The 18,720-nt window shown below is 39.0% G+C and overlaps 1 protein-coding gene across 1 annotated transcript in view; it reads right to left on the minus strand.

The window, feature by feature from the left end:
- Window positions 1-18,720, minus strand: part of LOC124160703 (maternal embryonic leucine zipper kinase-like) — a 49,665-nt gene that overhangs the window by 30,192 nt on the left and 753 nt on the right. Inside the window, exons 3-10 of the mRNA XM_046536685.1 lie at window positions 18,606-18,715; window positions 18,342-18,495; window positions 16,601-16,707; window positions 14,580-14,747; window positions 13,377-13,589; window positions 12,698-12,860; window positions 11,163-11,354; window positions 10,900-10,972 (exon numbers count right to left, since the gene is read on the minus strand). Of these exons, the coding sequence (XP_046392641.1) occupies window positions 10,900-10,972; window positions 11,163-11,354; window positions 12,698-12,860; window positions 13,377-13,589; window positions 14,580-14,747; window positions 16,601-16,707; window positions 18,342-18,495; window positions 18,606-18,715 (1,180 nt within the window). The remainder of the gene's footprint in view (window positions 1-10,899; window positions 10,973-11,162; window positions 11,355-12,697; window positions 12,861-13,376; window positions 13,590-14,579; window positions 14,748-16,600; window positions 16,708-18,341; window positions 18,496-18,605; window positions 18,716-18,720) is intronic.

The raw sequence follows: 18,720 nt of genomic DNA on the forward strand, positions 1-18,720 counted from the left end.
CGCGGGAGAACGACCTAAGTAAAAAGTGATAGAAATTCTGTTTCAGCGCTTCCGTTTGTCACATCGGTCTCATATCAGGGCTGCAGAAATGTCGAGAAAAACTCCTGAAGTGCCTTATCCCGAATGGAAAATCCTGCAAGAAAGATCAGAAGAAGCCGACTGTCCTTAGCGGAACCAAGTCTGTGCAATTTCTTTTTCTCAGTAATATTGCGTCCTGGAACTGTAACGCGGTAAATATCAGATACAAGAAGGAATTTCTCAAATATACTTCTCAACGGGGAGTGTTTTCAGTTTCTCTATCCCAATAGTTTTTTTGTTCCTATAAGATTTATATTTTGCAAAGATAGATCGCAAGAGAGAATTTCTCGTTCACTTCCAGAATTTCAGCAACTTCATTCACTGACGCACGTGAACGTAAGATGAAACCCATGGAAATAATCATAAGATCGGAGAGGATATAATAATATGTAATTTTCACTCTGGACATTATTGGCAATAAATTACACGTATTACACGTAGTCTATCGATAGGAAAGGATATGATGACAAGGAGGCCGACATGCATATTAGAATATACATTCTTGAAGTCCTCCATTCTCCCATCGCACTTATATCTGCAGTTCTGCAATGATATTTATGTATTAATTTCCATTCCGCCGAAAACAGCACACACTGGCCTTTTACATATAGGTTACGTAAACATTTCAACAATTTCACATGCACGAACAACCATACCCTGGATAAGGGACACTTACCCAGGCGGGACTCGAACCCGCGACCTCTTATTTGGCATGTCCCGCCACCACCGAGGCCGGCTTCACCTCATTCATTAACCTTAGCCTCCAAAAATAAAACCATCACAGGAAAAAAAACGCCATTACCTTCAAAACGAATGAAATCATTACAATTTTTCAAATCGGTTCCACGGGAAGAATAACGGCACAACATTAGCGCATTTGAAATTTAGCAACATTTATTTTATTAGCAATTTTTATTTATTGTTATCATCTTAAAATAAAAATACGTTACGCTATATTACGAACGAACTATTTCAGTGAACAAATAAGACGAAAATCTTTCACTTTGAAAAGGCGGTGAATTTTAAATCTGAAATTGTAATCATTACAACCTTCCTTCAAAGCATCATATCTTTGTTTAATCTGAACTTTCGCTTAGATGCAATCACTTTTTCTACTTGAATAAGCATCCGAGAGCTCCCCATGAAATCACTATGGTTTCAACATCGTTACCATCAAGAAATCCCTTACCCTCCGACGTGAGCAGCGTCGTTAAGGCATAGACTCCGATTACCGCAATAAAACGGAGCAAGAACCGATGCACTTTAATCAGCGGCGGGACACAGAGGGACGGACAAAAAAAAGGGCATTCGGCGTCAAGAGGGAAGATGCGAGAGCACCACCGTTACGCGAGAACAGACGATCGCACGAGTCCCAAAACCCGCGCCCGAAAACCCGATTCGGGAGTTTAGGGAGGGAAATGAAGAAAAATTTAGGGCAAAGGTTTAAATGCATTCACAAATAATCCGGAGAAACCGACCGTGTAATGGCACACGGCTTCCTAGTCTCACCCTCCAACATAACCTCTCTCGAACCCCACCGAAACAACGGACCAAACACATTCTGCGCCACCGCGATTCTCATCACAATAAAGTTGTGAACGCAGGACCCTAAACCTCGCAAAGCAACGACCATTCGAGAGACCACGGCCATAAAGCTGCGGAGCTGCAGCGCCCCCCCCCCCCCTCCTCAGCATCCCGACTCTGCCCCCTCTTTTCCACAACGTCGACTGCATCCCCCTACTCAGGCGAGGGATTCCCCTGGCAAACGGTGGTGGTAGGAATTTCCCCCGTGCACGAAACAACACTCCCTCAATTCTACCACTCTTTCGAGTGTCGTGCTCCTGATTCACCGGACTCAGCTTCACAAGCCCAATAACAATGGGTTTAAAGGCCGGACACGGCGGAGGTATGGGAGAGGGATGTAGGAAGGCTGTCGAACCAACGAACGTGTGTGGGCGAAAAGCCGTTCCAGATCACAAACTATGGCAAAGCAGTGGTCCCGGATAATACCCGAAAATATTTCCAAGCCCTGGCTATGTAAGGGGGAGAATGAATTCAACAATAAAGTAAGACCTCTGCACTCGCTTTTCCCCCTGAAATAAGTATATTGCTTTAGCGTTTACACCGCCCGCTTAGAGAAACTTAGAGGAAGTTGTACAGGGATACCTTCATTTGAGAAAATCCATCCTATTTGTTGAACCCCATTACTTTTGATACTATCATATTTTATACTATAATAAAGTAAGACCTCAGGTACACTTTGAACACATTTTTACCTCGTTTCCCTCCCTCTCCTTCCCCAACAATAGAACTGAATGCAGGAATAACACTTATCTCAATTTTTTTCTAATTTCTAGTTGTAGTCTCTGGAATTCTCAATAGTCATTTATATAAGATTCCTCTTCTCTGTCCATTTTATAAGACAAACTTTTTTAATTAATACCTACGACAGAACTTAAGTCAGTAAATTATATTTATTTTTATGGTGTGCTTTCACAAGCCATCTGAATTTTTTCTGATTTTTCTCTTCATCTTGTTGATTTCTGTATTTTCTCACTGTTTACTAGGGGTAATTTTTGCTTCGGTGTATATTTATTTTTGTTGTTGGAACATAAATTGTTGTATGTGTTTGTATTATGGGGAAACCTAGAGCATTAATAAACTTTCGTTCATTCGGGTAAGAAACCTCAAGACAGCGATGAAGGTGCGGGGAGGTCACCAAGGTCGAAAAATTCGTCGCCCAGTTGCTACGGTTCAGGGAAAACAAAACAGGCGGTAGCCGCCACACATCAATAAGGAAGAGTGGACCACGGCAGGAGTCAATGGTCTTCGACGGCGATAGCCACGCATCCCGCTCGAGGGGAAGGTGCAGGGGGGGAGATTGACGACGCGGAAGCCCAATAGCAAACAAAGACGCATCGAAAATACGACCTAATTTAATCTAAATTTGCGGAATTGGAGAGAGAGAGAGATCCCTACACACCTCTGTCGGAGGAAAACCGATGAACTACCAGCAAGAATCACAAAAAGCAAAAGTTGACGTAATCACAAAACTATCGGCAACTTTTTTTTGACATGAATAGGTTCTCTTTATCCCAAGCGTAGAGAAAGACACCACAAGAATCCGTATACCTCGATACAGAGTGGGTCCCAAAGCGGAACCGCATGCTTAGTAAAATGCAGTCTAGAAAATTTATGTGAACAAGGAATAGCTTGAGCAATAGGCAAACAGAAAAAAATTGAAGGAGAAAAAACTAAAAACGGTTAGAAATAGGACTTTTTCTTTTAAAAAAGCTTTAACTTTCCAGCTCTATAAGGTCTAAAAAACCACAAGACTTCGGTTTCCCTGTGATTTATTTCCACACTCCACACTGTTTTTTTACTTTAATAAACAGCGTATAAACGCCTTAATAAGACTAGTTATTAAATCGCTGACATCCAGGATATCTGAGTGGCTTAAAGACATTTCCAAACGAAATGGGTGAATACTCCAAGGATGAAATTCTTCATCCCCGCTAAGCCAAATGACTTTTTCATGGCGAATTTCAGCCTTGATGTATAAAGCTTTGCACCTGTGCGCGTAACAGCGTACAGAGTTACTTGTTCCATGCAGCAATTTGGAAAACTTCCGTCTCGGAATAGCGAACAAGAGCGGTTTATTCTCAGTGGCTTACTGTTAATAAGCATGGCCTCAGACCCCTGTGCCAAAGGGTGGAGCTAAGACGTCAACACCTTGTTCGGTTAACCCAGTCTGGGATTCGCCTAGGATGATAATGGCTTGGTGGTGAAACTAGAAGCATAACTGACTGCTAATTGTGAGATCAGAGTTCGAATTCCGGTTAAACCAAATGATTTTTTTAGGGCGTACGTCTTCCTAGGTATATTTAGCATAGAAGAATGGCAGTACCGTTAGCATATTTTATTTTTTTAGCATAGCAGAGCGAATGGAAGTACCTTTGTTCCATGCAGTCGTAATCAGAAATAAGTCGCAGAATCGTTGCGTAAAATTTTACATAAAAGGCTCGTGAAGATTCAGATATAAAGAGTAGCATTTCACGTTGAAGAAATGTGGTGGCTGAGGAAGGTTGAAGAAGGACTGGAGGTATTCGAGGTGCTGGTCAGGGAAAGAATGGAGGAGATGAAGAGGTCGCAGAGGAAAAATAACGATAAAGTATGAGATACGGGGGGCTATGAGGAGTAAGCCTCCAGAGGGGACTCGCTTTCGCTCGCGGGGGGGGGGGGGGGGTGACTCAGCCCCCCAAATCCTCTCGGAATAGGCCTGCAGCCTCTTTAGGTCACTCTGCCAGTTCTTACATTTTATGTCTACCGTTTGTTCCTTAAGCATCGTTTTTTTCGGAGATATCAAACCCACTTAAATTGAATCCTCGGAGTACCCAATAATTCTTGGCCTCCAAGTTTTCTTACTGCTAAAAGGTGTGGACTAATGGCTGCCACAATTAATTTGGTTCTCAAGCTTCTCCGCAAGGTTCAAAGATTTTATTACCCTAAATGCCCCCAAAAACAAGAGGCATTTGGAAACACTGCGATCATGGGTGTACCCAGGGGGGGGGCAGGAGGGGCAGCTGCCTCCCCACCCCCCAGAGGCAAAAATCGCGGTAAGTCCTTAAGGAAAACCAAGACTGGATTGAAATGAAAGTTTTCTACTAATTTTCTTTAAACCCACGAAAAATGATAAAAGTATAAGACATGTAACTATAATAAAACTATTTTTCAAGCAAATAATTTTATAAACTAATAACGCGCTGTTACAATTATCTCAAAATGTTTGTTTCATTGACCTTTTCCATGCAAAAATGTTAAGACTTGAACAACCATGGCTTGCCCCCTAGTTTTGATCCCGTGTACGCCCTCGACTGCGATATATATAAAATATAGGGTTTCGATAATTCTTCCTAGGGTTTCAAACTAATCTCCGTATCTCGTCTCGGTCACCCCAAACATTTGTATGAGTGAGTCAGTCAACGGTCGGAATTTATTTTATAGCATATACATGTATATGCGTAGGAGACCAAGGGCTTAACAAGAGTGAGTGCAAAGCGGGGATGGAATCCTAAAAACCGTGCTCGAGGGAAGAATGCTAGATTAGTGCGGGATGGGAAGGGAGAGAAAAGGGTTTATAGATGAGGGAGTACGTTTTACTGAGAAATCGAAACAGAAATCCAATATTGGTGGGGAGATAGACACCGGAGCGATTCGCCACGCGTGAACCTTGGTTGACCAGAAAAATACTTTTATTAATAATTCTTACCGAAATCCTTCCCTCAACCAGTGGCTGAGGGGAGGATTTTGGCTATGGGGGGATGGGGGGATAGATCCCCCCAAAGCCTCAGAGAAATAAAAAAAATATTCAAAACTATAGAGTAGTTTTGACTCATAGTAAATTTTAACGTAACCTTCTAACGAAACTAGGGATGGACGGATCCAGGATTTTTTTTGGATCCGGATTCGGGTCGGATCCTTGATTTTCGGAGCCGGATCTTTCGGATCGGATATTTTCGGATCCAAATACATTTTCAAATTCCTGACGCTGAAATTCCCCCCGATGATTGTTCAATCTCTTGGGAAGAGTCACACTATGTGCCAGCCGTATTTTGCCTTTTTTATTTTCCACGGCTGAAATTCTCTTATGTTACCCCTGCGAGAGCTTTCAAACAAAACGGTTCTTGAGTAGGACAAGAATCGCATGCGACGGCGCTTGCGAAGAGAGAATCGGAACTCTTCCCACCCTTAGGAGGCGTTGCATTCACTGAAGCTACAGATGATTCCGGACATATCGGGACTTGTGCACTTTGCCCCAATTAGGTGAACAATCCTGTATATGGGCATAAACAAACGTTGAAATGATGGAAAGAATACTAAAGAATGTTTATAATGCAACATAAGTTTATTTGACTATTAATTTGATTAATAAATCAGCGAGTTAAGTCAATTTATTATCATTCTTAAGAATTATAGCAATTTAGTTAAAAATATTTTTCACAGCCTCGGGCGACGCTGAATGAAAGTCTTTTAATATATCCTTATAAAGAAAAGTTCTATCCTCTTGCGGATAGTATAACATAAGAGCATTCAAAATAGAGCAAGAATGGGAGCATTTGTGAAAAATAAGCGTAAATCAAAGGAGGAAAATGTAAAAAAAACAGTATTCCGAAAACAAAAAAATTTAATTTAGTCGCGAGTATAGTCTACGTCGCAACTCATGCCCAATAAAGCGGCATGCTGTCCCAATTAAGCGGAGAATACTCTGGGATATTCCTCTATTGGGTTTGTTCTTCAAGATCTGCCCCAATTAAGCGGCTGCCCCAAGTAACCGGTGGACCCATTAAACGGAATCTACTGTATTTAAAATTTCGGATCCAGATCCGATGTCTTCCGCGACTTTGGATCCGATGTATCCGATGAAGGGCAATATCCGCGGATACTTGGATCCGAGGTATCCGATGCGGCCATCCCTAAACGAAACCCAAATTTTAAGTGCTAAAATTATGTAAAATGTGTTGGCATGTCATTTTTCCAAAATATTCCTAAAAGGGGGGAGTTGGTGGGTGGGAGGTCGCCCTTCCCCATCCCCTTTCATCCCCCACCCCCAAGGCATATACCTAGTTACGCCATTGCCCTCAACTACGTACTCCAGCATTCTTCGCCCCTCGTCACCTTCTCCGGTAACGTGGTACGCCTTCTCGTAGTGAATGCCGGTATTTGAAAAAATAAGTAATCGAATTGACGATACCGCTTACCTTTAAGGCTCACTATCGCTATAATCGTTAACAGTAATTTTCAAAATTAACGACAGTTGTCCTATGATTTTATACACTAGTATGGTATGGTATTTGGAGGAGGCGGCCGACCATTCGATTTCTCGTCACGATTTACATGTTGGTACATATACAAAATATATTAATCATTACTAACAACCACCGTTCCGAAATACTATTTCATACTGAAATTTTCTCATACCTTCGATCCATTACTCCTAGAGTATAATTGAATTAATCCGGCATTAAGATATGCTATTTGCAATTTTTATTTTATAAATTCCACACTTTCCTCAAATAGTCATATATCCCTGAGATTTTACGTTTTACCCCACCTTACATCACCCAGAAGCACTCCTTGAGGTTAAATGTATCTGTTGACGTGTTTTTATGAAACACCACCACTGGTCAATCCTGAGATTTGTTTGACGCAACTCTCCAATCATTTCTTCCATCAGCTAATCTTTTCGATGTCCATCGAAATCTAATCGACGTATTTCTTCTCTTTCACATCCTTCTTTACCTGTTCTATGTATTTTCTTCGAGGTCTTCCGTTTCCGATCTTACCACTTACTTGTCCCGCGACGACTGTCTTCATCAGGCCATTATATGAATATGACTCAAGATAGGGCCTATAAGGTTGCTCAGTCTTTTCAACAAGATTTTCATGAGGCTTTTCTTCACTCCTACGTTTCTTAGGATTTCCTCATTACAAATCCGGTCAATCCATTTGATACTCATCATTCTTCTGTAGCACCACATTTCGAAGCCTCTAACCTCGATTTCTCCGCTGCTGTGTTGGTTCATGCCTTACTTCCGTAGAGAAGCATAATCCTAATGTAAGTTCTGATAAATGTTTCCTAACTTCTACGCTTAAATATCAAGCTGTAAGTAGATGCTTCTTTTGGTGGAATGCTCTCTTCGCCTTGGCTATTCTTCTCATAATTTATTTCTTACTTCTCTCATCGCTAGTTATCCTCCTTCCCAAATAATAGCATTCATCGAGTGTAGAAATAATCGCCCATCAGACACGGTATTAACAATTCAGACAAAGCAGAGAGAGAGAAATTCAAATCATTTGAGACAATAACGAAGACTATTCATCTCCATGTAAGTATGAAGAAGGCAGTGCTATAAGGAAAAGGAAGTTCCCAGATTAGTTCATTACTCCATGGAAACCTACATTAATCGGTAGAATACTATAATAAATTTATATCGCGTTCATGAATATAATTTTGATGTTTTACTGAGTTAACTTCGGAAACAAGTAGGTACTTATCACTTAGGGATGGTAAGGAATGGCGTCGGAAGCCCTAATGAGCATTGAAGTCGCACTCATCCGTCGCGGAGCAGTAGGAAGATGTAGAATGACGGTATATCCAGCCTTCCGGGACTGTGCGAAATGCAACACCACGAAATTCGACGACGGATGTATGAGGACGTGGAAAATCGATTGTTCTCCACATTACGTAACTTAGCACGCCGCCGATGAGCGAGAGATAGAGAAAACAAGGCGAAAGAGAGGAAGGAGCAGATGACGTGGAAAAATGTCAGGAGGAAATCGAGGATAAATAAAACGAAGAGTACGACTGTGCACAATCGGATACGACTCGCCCCCGGGGGAAAAACTAAAGAGTAGGAGGGAAAAGCGGGGGTAGTGGGGGGGGGGGGTTGGAAAGATTCGGTCACGCCACGGAGGCCTCCTATAAACTTGGGGAGCGGCGATTACAGGGCCAGCGGAGTGTGAATACCGCATCGAAGCTATAACGGGAACGAGGGACCGCCGCTACGGCTAATTCAGACGCAAAAGACCAACAAGCATGACTGATAAAGGATACATCAACACCGCTCCACCCCCTTACAGACCAGATTCCGACCTCGGGGAAAGATTAACCACGACGACGCCGGATTTAAGAGGCTACCGAGATACTGCTACCCGCATTAGGCGATTCCATTATTCCACCGGGGAAGATATAAACGGGTGCCGCGACCAATAAGCGGGTGTCGGCCGCGGAGCGTTTCCCGCGTGGTCTATGGCGGTCCGGGAGGATTCCGATTCACGGAACACCGCCGCACCGGTCGAGTTCCTCTGCACGAAGGGCCCAAAATTCATTACCCACACCGGATACTCCCTATTTACGTTAGTAGAGATTCCGTATCGCAAAACAAACATACCGCGCTGACAGAGTGGCCATCGACACCCAATTTCGTAATGCGGACCTTTTTCATACATTTTCCAGATCTCACTCATTCATTCAACCGTGGCTGCTTTGGATAGATGAGGATACAGCCCGTCCCGGAAAAGAAAATTCCTCACTCTCAGGTTATGGGACCAGTTCCTCTCCTTAAGCCAACTCAAACTCTGATGATTTCTGTATCCGGGTATCTGAGGGCATCTCCCAGGATTAAAACCTGGGACCTTTACATTAGAAACCAAGCGCCCAATCCATTAGGCTACCACAGTCCCATAAATACAAAATAATATACCCTCGAGGGGAAAATTCCTCTGAGCAAGAGATCGCCTCAAGCAAGGCCTTAGGCATAAATTTTTTTGCAGATGTGAGGGCATCTCACTAAGAGGTATGCATTTTGTGGGAGGGGATTCATTTGGAGGAGCTAAACTTGATGGTGTTTAAGTCCCAAAAATTTAGAGGGAGTTTGAGACCCTTGGCCTTCATGCACTATCTACCACCTCATCCAGAGTCAGTCACTATGGGAAAATTTTATATCAGCCTGAATATATTTTCATAAAACCATGGAAAACCTAACATAAATACATTAGAGCAGCACTTAATTTTAGCCAGAACACACTGAAATGACCTTCCGGCACCTCTCAGGGTGAATTGGGTGGTGTCAAAAAATTTCTTTTAAAAAAATCGCTTATCTATACTTGGTAAAAACATGATCTCACTATAAATATCATTGCAAATTTTTAAAAAATTAGAATTATTAGCGGTGGAGGTTATGTTTGAAATCAAGTGAATTAAATGTGTTTTTGTGTTCCACAACCTAATTAATTTGCAAAATTAAATGAATGAAGAACTACATTACAGTAGAGTTGAGTCAGCTTCACCTGTGTCATGTGCAAAGTCAAATTAAACAATACATCTTTTCTGGTAAGTAATACAAACGAGTATTTTTACCCCAATTAAAGTAACGCAGAAATAATATTTTGTAATCGTTAATAGGAATTTTTAGATGAATGCTAAATCTTTAATCTTTGCCTTACAGGCACAACCTAAACATGGTGGGAAGGCTTGAGAATTCCAATGACCTCTAGAGCTGTGCTAATGATGTTAATCCGTAGTTACTCCCATTGGGGGCACCTATTCCAGAAAGATCGAAAGATAGAAGCCAATTGTAATTTGGTACATGCTATGGTGCCACATACAAAAAACTGTTGGAATGAATAGGATCTCTATGCAAGAGTAATAAAGAAAAGGCTAGAGAAGAGCCAGACCCAGAGTACAATGCTTTATGAGTGGAAGCATATGTGCTGTGGAAAGAGGACTTCAAAGCCTGCTGGTGCTTCATATGAGCGGAGAAAAGAATGGAAGAAAAATGGACAGAATAAGTAAGGGTAGGTCATAGGAAATTGCTTTAATGAGGATAATTAACAGTGGTACCAACCAGTGGCGCCGACTCCATGGGGCCTGAGGGAGCCCGAGCCCCCTCAAAAATTCGTTATGGGTGTGAGGAAAAATGTGTCAGGCTTGCTGATTTTCTCCAGTGTGTCCAGATATCGAGATTCAAGTGGTCAGGGTTCTAATGTGGATCATTTGACTCTACTATTATGCTTAAAAAACTTAAAACTCACTATTTAAAAAATGTCCTAAGGCAAGATCCCCGGTTTGTGCCCCCCCAATATTTTTTGTAAGTCGGCATCCCTGATACCAACACCACTAATTTACCACAGAATAGTCTCTGAACCTGATGCTAGTTAACATAAACTATGTAAGATGTACCAGATAATTATACTGCAAAAATTTTTCCATTTATAAAGGTTTAAAATTTCAATCATGCACTGAAAAAAGGAATAACTCACCTATCACAAGGAGTAGGAGACTGGAAGTTCAAGGCACTGTCTATAGACCTTGCTGGGGATAACTTTGTTATGCCTAAAAATAAATTGATGCAATAGTCGTCATATGCATGATAAAACCATAAGCTGAAAAGAAACTTTTCAAACAAAATTGTCATCTTGCACTTAAAAAAAATATCTACAACTGTAGCGGTATCCTTAAACACAAACTAACGCTAGAAATTTAAAAATTATATAATAATTTTAGATGTACATATATAACTTACATTTTTTAGGAGTAACTTCTAAACCAGGGCTTTTTATCATCCTCTTATTTTTTCGAGGAGTTATAGGAGCCTTTGGTGCAATGAAATTTTCCTTTTCTTCAGCGTCGAAATCATCATCAATCGGCTTATTTAAAACTACAGACACCTTATTTGGACGCTTGATTATATTCCTATCCAAATTGCCGCTGTCATCTGAAGTATTAAAAGACCATTATTAGAGATAAATAGGTAAACCATTGTAAGCACAACCACTTCAGAAATCCTTGCATAAATTAGAACACGCACTAAAGATAAAAAGTATAAATTTACAAAGTTGCAAACCCTATCCCTATCACCATTGATCACAGGTTACTTATCACATATGTATCAACACAGCCTAATCCACTGCCTGAGCAGAATTTCAATCATTAACTTATACTCTAGTTTCCTTTACACTAGAGCCCTCATCATACTTCAAATGGGAATTCAGGCCAGTTAAATATATATTATGTATTTATTTAAGCATTTGAATATTGAATCCCAAGAATGTTCCACCTATTTGATGAAGGAATCATAACTAAAATTAGCATAAGGAAATTTCCTGGCACATCCATTGGCCTAGAAGAATTATAAATGATATATTTTTTTGATTTAGTCAAAGCAGCACCACAAAACATTAGTTCAAAAACAACTGTGCCAAAAATTCATTCACAATGATGATCATAGCCACAAATGGGAAGAACTGAAAGTAAAACCAAGATAAGAGATATATGTACACATACCTAACTACAATGAGCCATGGCTGACATGCAGCAAGTTTTCAATTACAGCAAGAATTACAGCAAGTTGTCTATGTGCCAGCAATAGGGACTCAAGGCAGGGGTGCAACTAGGAATTAAGGCTGGGAGGGGTTTACGTGCAACTAATACCGGGGTGTATGGGGGTATGGAATAGATAAGCGGTAGGTGCGACATTAGGTAATAAATTGTGGAATTTAAAGATACATAAATGGTTAAAAATGGTGAGTTTTATGGCTTTCTGAGGGATATTTTATTAATCCTTACACTATTCTATTAGTAATATATCAATCCAATTAAGTAAAATGGATTAAACTTAAAAATTTCTCGGAGCTCTGGGGGGGTTGTATCCCCCAAAACCCCCCCTCACTGTACCACTGACTCAAGGGACTATGTATATAGAAGAGGCTCCAGTCCATTCTGTGGAAGCTTACTTTATGTTATATTTTATCCCCATACCACTGACAACAGCACATACTTGGCCTTTTACGTTGTGGTTTACTGCAACATATTAATTATTAAAGGTACACGAACAACCATGCCCTGGATAGGAGCAACCAACCCAGATGGGACTCGAACCCATGATTTCTTGCTTGTCAGGTGAGAGCTTTAAATGCCATTGATGACAGCACCGTACGGTGCATTGAAATCGCTTTTCAAAAATGCACATAGCATGGCAATGAGTGCAAAGCGATCCTATCACTCTCAATATTTTCAATAGAGCATTTCCACTTTCATGAGGTCTGAGATAATACTTACTCAAAACGTCGCTGCTTCTGGCTGGAGTGCTGAACTCGGTTCCCATTGACAATAGATGAACATCATCTAGACCACCTTCCATAGAGGAGTGGACATTTTTCAATGAGTCCACCTTCATAACCCCATTTGAGAGCAGCATGTTGTCAGGATTGAAATCTGACCTCTACAAAGACCAAAAAAAAAGTCATAAATACATAATGGGATATTGAAATTATGAATGATAACTCATACACATAAACTTCAACTGATAAGATCACATGAACCTAAAAAAATGAGCCAAATGCATCATGGAATGTATTCATGAAAACAGGCATATAATTATTTGTCAGTACTTCATGAGGCACTAATGACCAGCTCATAAAATAAACGAGTCCATATCCATTTTCTCACAAATTTCATGGTTGGAGAGCCACCAAAGAATATGGTTATTTCTAGTCAACTAACCACGAAGCAAGCACTTTTTTTTTTCATAGGTCATAGATTCCAGAAAATACTGATAAAAAATAGGGCGAATAACAGTAACGTACATCGCCTCTACCTTATACAGTAATGCTGGAGGCATATTCTTTCGAAACATATGTACATGACTTCACTTGGCTCACAAAATGCAGTCTCAGCGTAATACCTATACCACGCATTTTACTAATTTTACTGAGTGGCTACTAGTTAATGCACTTACTCTCTCATCATAACCCAAGGCCATTTCAGTCCACGGATGAACAACACTATACAAGCAAATAGGCAATCCTTTCCTTTTCCTTTGTATTAGTAGCAGGTATGTTGCAGTATCAAAATCAAACTTCCATTGTAATAGTATGTCCCTCATCTTGCTTTTGTGAATTCCTCGGAAATTGGCCATCTCCTTCAAGCATTCCTCGTCTAATATTGACCGCTGAAAAAACACATGCGATTAAAATAAGGCATAAAGGGTAATAGACAAGCTATTTTAAACTGTCACAATTTCACCTTTCATACAAATAAACCTTTTCGTACAGCAGACTTAGCCATTTCCAAACATAAACGATGCCATATTAAAGTTTCCAAATAAAATGAGAGTGAAATACTCAACCAGTCTATTCTACAAACCCTGTATAGTGGAAAAATATTTTGATGTCAAATGAGGACTGAAGTAAAATTTCTTAGTAAAAGTACCTTAGAGACTATTCGCAGACATTACCAAGTGCCCCTGACATCTGATTGGTTATAAATTTTTTCCTGATACCAAAAATTGCTTTCCTGTCGTAAATTGTAAAATAAAATAATTTAAGCTAGTGTGCTGCTACTTAATATTGGCTATTCTTTCAAAGTTGTTCAACAGCAAACTCAGGTATCCATAATTTATATTATGCAACCTGCATATGAAGTCAAGAAATTTTCATCCAATTATAAGTAATAGGTACAATAGAGTAAAAGTAAACATAAAAATTTAACCTATTCTGCATGAGATAGGAGGTAAAAACTTCCTCTTAGATTTATGCAAATACAGTTAATCCAATTAAATAATACTAGAGAATTGCACGGGAAAAAACTTAGGGCATTCAGGGGTTATCCCAAATACTGTTATGCCAATCTTCATCAATTTAGAAAATCTTTTTATAATCTGTGTAGTGGTCAAACACAAATTTCCATTTTATGCTACATCAGTTGAAGGAATATTTGAACCACGTACTGATGATAATATTATGTAGTTCAGTATGATCCAAATTTATTGGTGATTCTATCTGGTCCACTATTTGATTTGTGTCCGTCAGCATTTAACTCCACTACTTATGAAAAGAATAAAATTAAAAGTAGGATTACAAAAATCTGCCTAACTTGCACATGCAACCACCCTTAATTAAAGGACAATGGAGAATGATTAAAAGAATGTATTAAATCTTACATCTTGTCGAGTATCAAGCATCACTGGTGCATCATATCCTTGCATAATCCATGGGTGGCAACAAAGTTCTTTAATGGAAATCCTCTTTTTTGGATCCACTTGAAGCATTGATCTAATTAGCCTCTTGCTCTCATCTGAAAGCCATTTAGGCTGCTGGTAATGTCCTCCCTGCAAGAAAAGGATTTATCAGCAACAAATGCACTCCTTCAAGTTTTGCTTTGGGATTGGAATTTGAAGTTTATCCAACTTCTAATATCCAGCAAGCAGGAGTCCAATTACTCTCTCAAAACTGTCCTATCATCACCAAATTTAGCATGCTAACAGGATACAATATTTTTATGGTAAAGTAGAGTAAAAGTAAAAATTTAAACTAAAAATTATAACTGGCAAGGAGATGATTTCACACCAATCAAATCCTAATTCATAGTATGACTTCTCCAGTGTACCTAATAATGCATTAATGCTCTCAATTGAAATAAAAAATATGTTCCTGAATGTATGAGTATAAGTAGATTAAAAAGTAATAAATATTTTTCTCAGCCTCTTAATATTTAAAAGTCAATTTAAAACTTAAAAAGCAACCATATACATCATAAAAGTGGATAAATGCTCAGGATTAATTCAATGGATAGGCATATTGAGCATAATCAAGTTTCTAGGATTCAAAAATTGCCCAGATAAGCAGTATGAAAGTATATTAAAAATAAAGATGCATGGCCCGTGTAACTGGCTTTTCGTTCCAATTAACTAGAGCAGCGGTTCCCAAAGTGGGGGTCGCGACCCCCAAGGGGGTCGTAGGCCGTTCGGAAAGGGGTCGCGAGATACTAATAATATGGTGAACAACGTACTTAAACTTGGACGACCATTTTTAGGGGGTCGCGGCTAAAAAGAATGAGCTAAAATGGGTCGCGGAAAGAAAAAGTTGAGCTAAAAAGCTGAACTAAAGGAACCCCAGGCTAATTCACACTGACCACCAAGTTTTGCTTTTCCTGACTTTTTTCTGATTTCAAGTTTAATTTTTGTCATTTCCTAAACTTATGTTAATGGGAAATAACTTTTATGTAGGAACTTATCGGGAAAAAGCTCTAGGGTATTAATGATCTTCAAACACTCTAGAAGTGTAACATACCCACTCAAAATAAAAAAAAACAGAAACTGTAAAATCAGCTTTCCATTAAAAACCTGAGGTTATTAAAAATCACACAAACCATCACAAAAAACTTATCCCCGGCTTGTGATTATTTTAGTAATATGGTCATCGAATGGCATTATTTCTGCAGCCTTCTCAGTTGCTCAATTTGCCCTCTTGGCCTTCAGATCAGCCATATTACAATGTTTTTTTTTCACCAATTAACTCAACTTTGCTTTCTTATCTCTCTTTATCTGAATGCAAATGAAAAAATGCCCACCTCGACACTCAAACGCAGCAATGCTCAGTGCATTCTACTAATATTTTCACGTCTATGCCCTAATTTTTTTCCAGACCAGAATCCAACTTCCCTTACTTCCAGTCCAGATTTGTATTTCACTGACCAGAGTGAGCCGGATCATTTCTCAATTGGCTACTGCTCTGGTTGTTATGTATATAATAATATATTTATTGCTTCTTATATGAATTGAACATGTAAATATTATAGATACAAAACCATTTTTGAAGCTTTAGGTGACCCAAGAGGTCTGTTGGGGGGATAACCTGCAGAAATCAATTGCAATTCTGTACATATTGTTGCATACAAAAAATCTTTACTAGATGAACTTTGAAACATAAGTATTATACGAGAAAGATACAGTAAAGACAAAACATTGGAATTGAAATCAAATTAACTAAATTTAAAAAAGTAATTTGGTTTGAAAATACTTCTATGAGAAATTCTCTATCATATTTTTGTTGCAAAATACCAAGTGCTTAAAATGTCCCATTTAAGTAGCTGTGCCTAAAATCTAGTAGTCCACATAACCAGATTCTATTGTGATTCAAAGCAATTGGCACAAGTGTGTAAATATACACAGTGTCTACTCACCAATATCTTCCTGTATAAGTGGCCAATGTTTTCATCATCAAATGGAAGAAATCCACACAGCAATGCATACAGTAAGACACCCATGCTCCAAATATCAGCCTCTGACCCTGTAAATAAAATATAGAGTAAAAAATCCATTAACATATAAACAAAACAATCGCCCATCATTTCCTTAAATTGCTGCAACCGGTGAAAAATTACAGTGTGTACCTGACATCTGATCGGTGCCAGCCGAATTTTACTCTGGTGCCAAAAAATGTATATTTTGTTTCAAATGTAAAATAAAATACAGTAAAACTCTCATGCAACTCTCAAACAACCATGCTTGCAACAAAATCCCGCCTACAACGAGGTGATAGACTTCCCTATTATTGGCAATGTTAATTTCCCTGCAAGTGACAGGCTCAGATGATAGGAAATCCCCAAAATCACAAACTATTCTTTGGTCCCTAGGGGAATTATTTCCTCTTTTATAAAGAAATGACAGCCATCTTGGATACTTAATCATTCCTAGATTATCATCAGTTGTTCTTACGTGTGGTCAACACCACATAGTTCTACCATTAATCTTAGAATCCTTCCCTTTACCACCTTTTGATGGAAAGAGTGGGATGATATCATCAAATTTAACAGATCTGTTGCTAAAATAAAGACGATTTTCCAAATATTAGCCAGCAATCCTGTGATGCATTTCCATAATGGATATAATTAAATCCTGCTTATAACAAAATAGAATAATGGTCCCCTGAAATTTGTTTTAAGCAAGTTTTACTGTTTAACTGGCGCTGCTATTTATAATATCAGTTTTTGTTTCAAAGCTATCCGGTGGCAAACTCAGGTATCCATGATTTATATCATTCAACCTGCATTTGAAGTCAAGAATTTGTCATCCAATCATAAGACAAGCCCTCTTTCCTGCATGAGTTAGGAGGGGAAAAAAACTTCATCTTGAATTTGTGCAAATACATCAAATCCAAATGACCAAAATCCTAGATTATTACATGGCAGAAAAACTTTGCTGATGAAAAAAGCTCCCATCATTTACCTAAAGTTCTACAACCTGTGCTAGATAGTAATTTCTCATGGCAATGGATGCCGGTATACACTCATCTCATCACTAAAGTAAATTATAAAATGCTAATTGCTTAAAACTAACTGTGATCCACATTAACGCATTGATATGAAAAATTTAGCATAAAGAACTACGATGAATGCAGAGTAAAATATTTCTCAGGATTGTTAACCATAAATGGTGTTTTTCATCTGGGGTGTGCAAAACTAGAAGCCTTTAGGCTGCTTTGACAGCTAATATTCAATGATTTGCATGAAATTCATCTTTGGTTTGGGTCTTTGTTTCAATAACCCAACTTATAAGAACGATGGAAATATGAAGGTAAGCACATCACATTCATAACACAAATAACAGAATGGTCAGACTAATTCAGCACGTACGCACCAACCACAACATAATTATTCTAAGCAACAGCAAACGTTATTCTCCACGGTGCTCACATGAATATTCTTTGACTATTCCTTGCAATACAGAAAATTAAAAATTACTCACCATGCAATTTCTCAAAAGTGTCACTATTTCCACAGAAATAAGAACCACAATTATTTGCCAGTAACGATGAATTTTACGAATATTATGAATTCTACATTGTATCAGGAGGATTAAATCAATAAAAGACAAAGAAACGAATAATCATTGAGTACTCTACTACAATAAGTAAATTATTACCTAGATAGGCTTTTCCTGACACCAACTCTGGGGCAGCATACGCTGGAGAGCCACAGCATGTTTCCAATTTCGTGTCCATGCCACCAACCGGCTTTGCACACAGACCAAAGTCAATGAGTTTTAAATTTTTATCTTCGTCCAGCAATAAATTTTCCTGAAACACCAATTATGTTTAGTAAATGCTTAAAACTAGCATTATAAATAGGAAATTTTGCTGAAAATTTTCAACCAATAGTGTACAAAATCCCATTAAAAACAACTTACAGGCTTTAGATCTCGGTGAGAGTAGCCCAGATTGTGAACGTAGCCAACAGCAGAAACAATATGCCTGAAAAATGTTCTTGATTCCTCCTCACTCAAACGGTCCTTTTCGACTGAA

This window comes from Ischnura elegans, chromosome 6, assembly GCF_921293095.1.
Source record: "Ischnura elegans chromosome 6, ioIscEleg1.1, whole genome shotgun sequence".
NCBI lineage: Eukaryota > Metazoa > Arthropoda > Insecta > Odonata > Coenagrionidae > Ischnura > Ischnura elegans.